Consider the following 9,771-nt stretch of genomic DNA (forward strand, 5'->3'; position numbering starts at 1 on the left):
TGGCAGAGCGCTAACTGCCTGCCTTAAAACGGGGACCGACCGCCGCTGTTCAATTACCCTTCTTTAGTTACCTCTGTTTTTGCCACTTAGAGCCCGCAGCATCCCGCAGCGGGCTGAGCTGACCCCGGGCTGCCGCCTGCACGGCCATGCCGGCTCTTTTCGAGAGGCAAGGAGACAAAAAGCTCTGCCGCTTAAGGGCTGCAGGAGGACAATGCAAAAGCGGGCAGCCCCAGTGCATACACTTATGGGCATAATGGAGCTGCACGGGCACGCGGCGCTGTGAGGCTGGTGCAGGGCAGCGCCGAGCAAAAGCACCCAGCGGGTCAGCTCCAAATGCCACACACCATCCCTCCCATCCCTCCCACCCCGCCGCCCCGCAGCGTGGGACAGGAGCGGCACCGCCCCCCGTGCTCAGACGCGCAAGGAACGTCACTCGGCGCTGCTGCCGTCACGGCGCGGCCCGCGGCGACACCTCCGCCGGGCGAGCCCACTGCGCGCCGAGCGGGGGGAACTCGGTGACTCGCACCGCGCGACCCCGCTCTGCGCAGCCCCGCTCTCGGCACCGACGGTCGCGGGGCGGTATCGGGGACACCCCGCCGCGGTCCTCGCCCCGATCTCGGCGGGGAACGCGAGGCGGCCCCGCTTGGCGCTCCCCCGCCCGTCGGAGCTGGTAGGGGCCGGACGCGCCGCCGCCGCCGCCCGTAAAAGCGCCGCCGCGGGGCGGGTGCGGAGCCGCCGCTGTCGCCGCCCCGCCGGGAGCATGTACCAGGGCCCCGCGCGCTGCCTCTGCTCGGCGCTGCCCGCCCTTCGCCGCGCGCCCGCCGCCGCATCGCCGCCCCTGCGGCCCCGCCGTCCGCCGCCACTCGGTCCCGCCGCCCCGCGGGCCGCAGCGGGGGCCGCGCCGCCCCGCGCAGGTGGGTGCCGGGAGGGGACGGGGGGGAGCGCGATCCCGTACGGCCGGGAGGGACCGAGGGGCGTGGGGGCGCGGCCCGGGTCCGCCCGAGTCCCGGCGTGGCGGTGCTGGGCACAGCCGAGCCCCTCGTCGGCCGGTTTCGGCTCCTCGGTGTCCGCCGTACGGCCGGCTGCGATCGAGCGCGGGTGGCGGTGGAGGTCCCGGTCCGCCCGCACCGTGGCCGTACGCCCCGCTCCTCCCGCCCGAAACGAGCTGGCGGCCGCCCGGCACCACGGCCTCGAGTGCGGAGGCTGCCCGAGGTCGCCCACCCGGCAGGGCCCGTGTCCTCAGACGGGGTCAGAGCCCGGCGCTAAAGCCATCGCCTGACCCGGCCTGAGCTCACTGCCGAGCGTCACTCGGACAGGGTTTCAGCTCTGGCTGTGACTGGCACCGAGTTCCACCGTGACATTCCCACTCCCTGCCAAAGTCAGGGCTTGAGCAGCAAGCAGCAGCGAGGGCCGCACGCGTAGTGTGACAGCAGGCAGCCGCTGTGTCACACCGGGACAGCTCTGTGCTTCACCGGGACGGCTGTCACACAGCGGAGCCTCCACAATAAACTACGCTCCTGTCACCGGCTGACAAAAGAAGCCTTGGACTTTGAGCTGTGTTCTTCAAAAGGCCAAGACCACACCTTGGCTGACAAGGTGCCTTCTTGTCCCTTTCTCTTCCTTCCTCTTTTACGCACACTGCTTAATTGCAGGCGGTGCTGAGCTGGCGTTTCCCATTGCAACATCACGCAGTGGGAGCTGCCTGTGCTCACTCCCTGCTGCTAAAGGGCAACCTCGGGATAGCGTCTGTTTCCTGGTGTGCTTCCCATCCCCACACAGCTGTGCTGGGGTCCTGCTCAGGGGCTTCATGGCTGTGCCCTGTTCCCCGGCCATTAAATGGTATCTCTTCTGGTTGTGCTTGGCTTCTGGATGATAGTTCAAACTGACCAAGTCTCTAGAATTGAAGCTCACCTCTCAGCCTTGGGAGCTCTCCTGGATGGAGATAGGGTGACAATGGAGAACTTCCCACATCCAAGTTTCTCTTCCTAACGTACTGCCTTCAAACAGCTCTAAGAAACCCCTAACTGAGCATAACAGGCACAATATTCCAGTGGCTTACACATCTCGAATGTCTTTAAGTATTTTTTTAGTGCTTTTAAAAGCACCTGTTTTACAAGGCTGTGAGTTTCCTGCTGCAAGATCGTTCATTTCTTGCCTCCCCTCATTCCCTGAGCTGCTCATGCTCCTGTCCTGCTGCCTCCCCTCCTGCCAGGCCTGGCTCTACCACATGCCTTTCACCAGCCCACACAGAAGGCAGCGCTGTGAACCACAACTCCACTCCCCACCCCAGGGTGTCAGCCTGCTCAAGTACTCGGGGAAAGTTGCTGCTGCAAGGAAGAATGAAGTCTCAGTTGAAGGCTGCTATTAAATATTAACCTGAGGCAGTGAGTCAGCTGCTCGCTGCTCTGTGGGCCTGCAGCCATCCACATAGGGAACAGGGTACTGGGCTGTGCAGTGCGTTGCCTTCATTAGTGCTGTGCATGGAACAGGGAGCAGGCAGTGCCTGTTTACCTGCTGGGTTCTCCTCAGTGAAGAGGAAAAAAGCACACTTTGTTCTGCTTCTCACAAAGCGTGTGGAAGTTAATCATAGCCCTCCCGTTCTGAATGAAAGCCTCCTTTCTCCCCTTATGGGATGCCTGCGTGCTGTCTTAAACAAAAGGGTCTGCATGTGGGTTGCGGCGCCCAATAACAAGCGAAGCCAGACAGGACTGTGAGCAGAACTAATCCCTGTCTCTGCACCCTATTTGTTTTGTCTTGGGAGCAAGTTCCTTCACAAACCCCATGTTACTCACATGTAACGAGATTATCTGTAAGGCACACGGACATTGCTCATGCCAGTTTTCCCTCTGCAGCTTGTTCCATGGGAAACAGCACCAGCCGGCTCTACAGCGCGCTCGCCAAGACGCTGAGCAGCAGCGCCGTGTCCCAGCACCAGGACTGCCTGGAGCAGCCCGACTCAGCGCAGCTGGAGCCCATAGACCCCAAGGATCTGCTGGAGGAATGCCAGCTCGTTCTGCAGAAACGGCCGCCTCGCTTCCAGAGGAACTTTGTGGACCTGAAGAAAAACACAGCCAGTAACCACCGCCCCATCCGGGTCATGCAATGGAATATCCTCGCCCAAGGTAGGAGCCAGGTTGGAGCCTGGAGACCAAATGCAGCCAGTTTTAAATGCAGGCATGTCCATGCAGTTAGACATATCTAGGGCTGACAGGGTGAATGGAGAGAGATGAATGATGCAAGGCCCAGCTGACAGGGAGATTTTCAGCACTTGAAATGGCAGCTTGTCTTCTGTTCAGAAGGAAAGAGGAAAGAAGTTGCTCTGAATGCCTGTCATAGAACACGCTATGTCCAAAAAAATCCGTGCCTGTCCCTTTTAGTTGTCAGCTCCCAGAAGAGAGACCCATCTCTCTGTACATTTCTTTGTAAAGCTCTAGTGTTTTCTAATAGGCGCACCGCTGAACTGTTTGGGGATTCAGGTGGATTACAGGAATTCTTAGTTCTTCCAAATAATCACTATCGATTTTTTTCAGAGCCCTAAAGTCAGGACTGTAAGTTGAATTATGCAACAGCCTCACCTTTGGGGTGCAAGAGGGCAGTCCTGTACGTAAGAACTGCTCTCGTATTCAGTACTTAAGTAAACCCCGCTGTGCTGCATTTTGTCTCAGATAAGCTGTGGCAGCCACAGGTGGAAGACAGTGCGGTGACTTTTGAGAAGAAAGGGAAGAAGCCTCGAATCTGAGTTACTTTTGCCACTGATGATTTCTTTCTTTCACACCTCTCATTTCAGCTCTTGGAGAAGGCAAAGACAACTTCATTCAGTGCCCAATGGAAGCTCTGAAGTGGGAGGAAAGGAAGTGCCTCATCTTGGAGGAAATCCTTGCCTACAAGCCAGATATCTTGTGCCTGCAAGAAGTCGACCACTACTTTGACACCTTCGAGCCACTCCTCAGCCGCCTGGGCTATCAGTGTACTTTCTTCCCGAAGCCATGGTCACCGTGCCTAGATGTGGAGCAGAACAACGGGCCGGATGGCTGCGCCTTGTTTTTCCTCAAAGAACGCTTTGAGCTCATCAACAGCGCAAACATCCGGCTCACCGCCATGAAGCTGAAGACCAACCAAGTGGCCATAGCTCAGACACTGAAGTGCAGTGAAACTGGAAGACTGTTCTGCATCGCCGTCACCCACCTGAAAGCTCGTACTGGCTGGGAGAGGTTTCGGTCTGCGCAGGGCTGTGACCTTCTCCAGAACCTGAAGAGCATTACCCAGGGCGCAAAGATCCCTCTGATCATCTGTGGAGACTTCAATGCAGAGCCGACTGAGGAGGTCTACAGAGAATTCTCCAACTCCAGCCTCAACTTAAACAGCGCATACAAGCTGCTGAGCCCTGATGGGCAGTCGGAGCCCCCGTACACCACCTGGAAGATCAGGCCCTCAGGAGAGTGCAGGCATACACTGGATTATATCTGGTACTCCCAGCATGCCTTGAATGTGAACTCAGCCCTGGGCTTGCTGACTGAAGAGCAAATCGGGCCCAACAGGCTGCCCTCATTCAACTACCCATCAGATCACCTGTCTTTGGTGTGTGACTTTAGTTTTAACCAAGACCCTGACAGACTGTTATAATTGGTTAGAATGCCACCTGGTATTGCCGTGTCTTATTTCACCATTGTTTTATGTTACTGAAAACTTCTGAGGCTGGAAGCTATTAAGGATGAGGAAATACTGTTGACTAAACATTCTTTTAGGCACTTGTTTGGAACTACACTTAGCCTCCAGAGCTTGTTCATCTGTAGCCTCTGAAGGAGGAAGAAAGGAGTCAGTGTTCTTTTAATGGTGGTCTTTTCTGTATTCAGATTTGAAAACTGGAAGGGAAATGAGCTTTATCCTTTCACTAACCCCCGTGTCTAACAGTATAATCTTCTAATGAATGCGGAGGCCCAAGTATTTAAAGTTAAATGTGCGTATGTAAAAGTTTGCCCTGGCAGCATGCTAATTTTGTTTATTTGATGTTAAGCTCGTGCCGGTACCAAAGGGAACAAGGCTTGACTTCTCAGTTAGATTCTCTTAACCCCTTTTCTGTTGCAGATGAAGGAAGCTAAACATGGTTTAGACATGAGCAAATCTAAGATCATATTGGTGTAGTCTTATTTCCACGTGACTTAAGGTGAAGAGTCCACTTAAAGTGAAGGGATAATAGCACAGCGTAAGCAAGGCCCCCTCCAGCGAGTGAGGAAGCAGAGGCTGATTGCAGCACATCCTGTAGTGACATCCTCACTTTTCCAAAGAACGTGCATGTGTCTGTCACACACACAGTCAGTAGGTATAACACAGCAACCAGTACCTCTCCTGTGCTTCCCTCCACGGTACATGCCTAACAAGGGAGTGTTTTCTTCAGTCTGCTTCAAGTACTACCTTTATAAACGGTTTAAATGTAAAGCCTTGTCCATCTTGCAGTTTCGGTAAAAGGCCAATCTTCATTTTGAAAGATTTCCTTTTATTTATCTTCGGAACCTAAATCTACACTGGAACCTATTAGAGGACAAATTGTATTTATTGTGAGAAGCTGATAATCCTGTACCTGACTTGAAATGGCACAGCAGCAGCGCTCAGGAGCACCTGCAGGTCCTGTTTTCATGGCCCAGGTCCTAGGCCATGGCAGAGGTGGGGTAGGGCGGTAGCTGTTGTGTGTGGCACAGTGCTCACTGGTGTGACATAGGTATTGAGTATGTGGATTGTAAATGTGCCGCTGTTGCCAGGACATGGGGAAGGGAAAGGAGAAAACCAATAGCTGGAGTTAGGCTGACATGTAGATAGTTTGGAGACTAGGCAGGGAAAATAAAGCAGTACTTCCATGCTGCGTAAGGCCCGTGGTAACTTGTAAATGTTCCAGGTGTTTAATAATAAAAGTCCTTTGGAAAAAGAAAATACTCTCTGCTGCCCTCTTTTTCATATCCTTACCATAAATGGATGATAGTACCACTTCCAGACCTTCTTCCTCCAGGTCCGTGGTCCTAATCTTACAAGTTGTCACAGCTGCCTTCAAGTGGTGTTTCTCAAACTTGCATGCCTACATTTCACAGCAAGTGTGTAGGGAAAGGGGTTACAGCTGGAGTTAAGCAGCATTCTCCCCTAGGTCTTAAATTACCTTAAGTATTTCTTTTCCCCTTGGCTATTTGAAGCTACTGAACAGTGTCAGCACCCACGTCAGGACTGCACCCCAGGCTGCACGTATTCCTCCCTGAGGAGCTGCTGAGCATGCCCAGCAGGGATGTCTCATCACAACAGGAAGCTCCAGTTGTCACTTACGAAACACCTGAAAGGCAAGAAATAATACAGGTACGTGCTTCCACAGCCCATAAATTATACTATAGCATGGACATGTAAAACAGCACTGCTAACAGGCATCTACCACAGAAGTTACACCAGAGCCTGGGGTTTATATTCATCCTGTTCTCTCAGTTTCTGCAAGAAGCTACACTTGCAGTAGAAAGGCAAAGATAGACATACAATATTATTAACCAGCTAATACAGGGCTGTATTTAAATAAAACAGAACCATTAAAAAAAGAAAGGCCCTCATTTCCATTTTACTTCTGTGTGAATAGCTCAGTTTTCTGATAGATCCCCACTTGTCCATCTGCATGGCACTGCTTCACAGTGCCTAGGATAGACAGCCCGGCTTTCAGCATCAACTGTCCCATGAGAAGTACAGAAGTGGGGGCGCACAGCATGAGTTCTATGATGTTCTGGGATGCTGTCATCACTATAGAGCTTTTCCAAAGAGAAAAGGGTTGTGACTCTCACTTCGCCCTGGACACGTGACAGCAAGTATCCACTGCTTCATATCCTTAAAGGGCAATTTTGAAGGGGGAGTTGTATGGTGGAGAGGAACATTAAAATCACACATGCCTGCTAGAAGAGTAAATGCTTTCTGTTATGTTGTAATAAAGGATAGATGAGGCTCAACAAGGAGCTGCTAACTTCCCAGCCAGCTTCAGCTTTTTATTCCAGCACTTGCTATAAAATGTATTTTTGCAGAAGGCCTGTTATAGAAAGCTCACATGAAATACTGCCCTTGCTTTTGTTTTATTCAGCAAGTGACAGGCCTGCAGCAGCGAGATGCTTCTGCCCTCTATAAAAATCAGTGCAGTAAATACTTTTCATAGGAAAAAGCAGGACATGTTTTTGTTTTTTCAGCATAGCAGCATGACTGCCAGAACAAAAAGGTCTTTGGAGCTCATCTTGTGGCCTCTTGCCTTATATTAACACCACAGCTACAAGTCTCTGCAGCTCCCTTGCTCTCATCTCAAATAAGAACTGCATTAGCCCTAGCAGTGACAGTTTCCCCTCGCCCCCAGGCCAGCTGAAGGAAGAACTGACCCACTTACTCAATGTGCTGAAAGGCAGAAGCTGCCACAAGCTTATTAGAACGCTCTCACTCAGATAACAATTAGATCAGAAGTAGATACTGTCACTTGAATCCGTCCCACTTAATAAGCTTAATGTCTCTCAAGGCAGGCATTGAATTTAGCTTGTTCAGGTTGTGATGGTCTCCACACAGAACTGAGACCCCTGCTGGATATGTCATGGTAAGAGCCAACACGTATTTTAGTTAGCAGCTCTTTGTCTTTCAGATGTCACAGACCTGAACAAAGCTCCTTCATCCGGAGATCACATCTTTCACCGTCATCAGTAAAAACATTTCTTGCCCACGCAGTAATTACTGTCAGAATGAAAAAGGTTAAAGAGCAAGCTTGCACAACCTGACTTCAGTGACAGTCAGCAATCTTGTTCTTTTTAGCTGCAGAAACCCACTGTGATAACCCTTAGAAAAGAAAGCCTCTTGTAAGTATGGCTTGTGAACAAGATGTCACACTTCTCATGAAGAATAACCGGTGTCAGACCAACACAGAGGAGCCACACAGGCACGCAGAACTGAAGAGTTGCACCTAAGCAGACCTGCTGAAGTCTCCACCTGCCTGTGACAAAGAGGCCACCTGTATTTACATCTAGCAGCTAAATGTTTAACAAAGTGGGGCATACAGAGCCACATGTGGAAAGGTTAATGAGAAGGGACTTCCCTCTGATATTGCTAAGTACTGTTTCAGTTACAATGCATCTTCATACCGATAAGAATCTCGCAGCACCCCATCTACCTTTACTACATGTCCTGGGGCAGCTGGTACATGGCTGTCACTCACTGCATGGCCAGGGGAGAGAGCCAAAGGACCATCACCAGCAGGAGCATGGGCAGAAACTGCAGAGCATGGCTGAGGGGTGTAAGTCTATCAAGCAGCAGCGATCTGTGCCTTCATTCCTTCCATTCTTGCCATTACACGATGAAATCGTGGATCTAACTTAAGAGGAGGTTGTCAGTTAGAGATCCTTATCTATTTCCAGGAAGGTACTCTGCCCTCAGTTGACTTCCAGAGTACCTAAATTAGGTGTGGGAAAGGTCTTAACTGCAAATACACCAACGAGATACGTTTCATGCTGCGAGACAGAGTACATGATCAAGTAACAGCCATTTAGAGAATCATTTCTTACAGAAAAGACTTTGAAAAGTGGATTTAAAAATGCTATTGCTTTTCTCTTTGTTGTCTCCGATCAGTTCTACCCACACGGCACAAATCACTGCCTGCTTCTTTTCACCCTGCTCCACTTCCTTTATTCAGTAGAGTTGCCTCACAAACTTCCAAAAGCATATTCCCATTGACTAGCTTCCCCCCCTTGGCTTTCTGGTCTACCTCTTCCTTGGCAGCACAAATCCTCTTCCTTCTCACACATTTCCCCTTTGAAAGAGCCATTCTTCCTCATTTCAAGGCTTGGAAACATGGTTCACCTGTAAGAACCTTTGCTTCTTTGGACTGACTGCTGGTGGAAGGGATTGCTGCCTTCTATACCCAAATTATTTCCCTGCTTCAGCTTTGTTCATCCTTTTGTTCTTAAATTCTGCTCCCCTGCTTAGAGAATGTAACAAGTCTCTTCTTCAGAAGTAATATATAGCCTCTCACACGCTGGCCTGGCTGTATGGAACTATTCCCACATTTCTCATCATTTGAAGGTAAGAACAAGCTTACTGATAGGACTCTGCAGGTAGCTGGTTTTTCAGCTTCAGAAGTTAATGTGAAAAAATGAACTTTAGTGCAACTGTTTACTACTGGCCTCCTTCTGAATTACTGAACACCTCGGTTCCAGATTTCTGTTTAAACTGCTCTTCTGGGCATGAAGTACATAAATGGCCATACAGGCTTTGATTACTATGAGATTTACTGAATCCCTGCTGTCAAGACTTCCCAGAGCATCTTGCTAGGACCTGAAGGTTCCTCTTGGGCACCTGGGTACCCACAAGCAGATGTGCTGCTTCTGTACTGACAGCTGCAGTGCCACTTGTGGATCCCCATGAAAACAGGGTGCGTTACTACACACCTGTTTGAGGCCACACTCTTGTACACAGGCTGTAACTGTGGTGTAACTCTTGTACTGCATTCTCACTCGATCTTCACCCTGCACCCACAGCTTAAGGGCAACTATAAATACAAACCCTATTTAGATACTTCACTCCAGGGAAGGGGGAGGAAGGGGGAGGAAAAAAGGTTACCAAAGGTCACCAAAATTACTGACTTATGTAGAAGCCAAAATATGAACAATGTAAGATGTCAATGATAACAGCATCAAAGGTGCAACAGTGCAACACACTTTTCCTTTGTCAGTTTCTACTCACCAGTATTTTCTACTTGCCTCTATGAGACAGTCAGAGAGATCAGTACAC

The 9,771-nt window shown here is 50.8% G+C and overlaps 1 protein-coding gene across 2 annotated transcripts; it reads left to right on the plus strand.

Annotated features, from left to right (window-relative positions):
* Nucleotides 1–498: 498 nt before the first annotated feature.
* NOCT (nocturnin) lies at nt 499–5,925 on the plus strand. 2 transcript variants are annotated; one of them, XM_015861083.2, is made up of 3 exons: nt 499–914; nt 2,853–3,122; nt 3,788–5,925. In XM_015861083.2, exons 1-3 carry the CDS (start codon nt 761–763, stop codon nt 4,621–4,623), a joined length of 1,260 nt encoding a protein of 419 aa, XP_015716569.1. In that variant the 5' UTR covers nt 499–760; the 3' UTR covers nt 4,624–5,925. The 2 variants fall into 2 exon arrangements, with proteins under 2 accessions (XP_015716569.1, XP_032300283.1); XM_032444392.2 differs by lacking the exon at nt 499–914 and adding an exon at nt 1,466–1,596.
* Nucleotides 5,926–9,771: the final 3,846 nt, after the last annotated feature.

This window comes from Coturnix japonica, chromosome 4 (genome assembly GCF_054131305.1).
Source record: "Coturnix japonica strain WE chromosome 4, WE-NBRP24, whole genome shotgun sequence".
Lineage (NCBI taxonomy): Eukaryota > Metazoa > Chordata > Aves > Galliformes > Phasianidae > Coturnix > Coturnix japonica.

What these genes read in the sequence shown, in the direction of transcription:
- NOCT (XM_015861083.2), top strand. Translation starts at nt 761, where the DNA reads ATGTACCAGGGCCCCGCGCGCTGCCTCTGCTCGGCGCTGCCCGCCCTT. An exon ending in GGCCGCGCCGCCCCGCGCAG is followed by an intron (nt 915 to 2,852) that starts GTGGGTGCCGGG and finishes TTCCCTCTGCAG; the next exon opens with CTTGTTCCATGGGAAACAGC. An exon ending in ATGGAATATCCTCGCCCAAG is followed by an intron (nt 3,123 to 3,787) that starts GTAGGAGCCAGG and finishes CTCTCATTTCAG; the next exon opens with CTCTTGGAGAAGGCAAAGAC.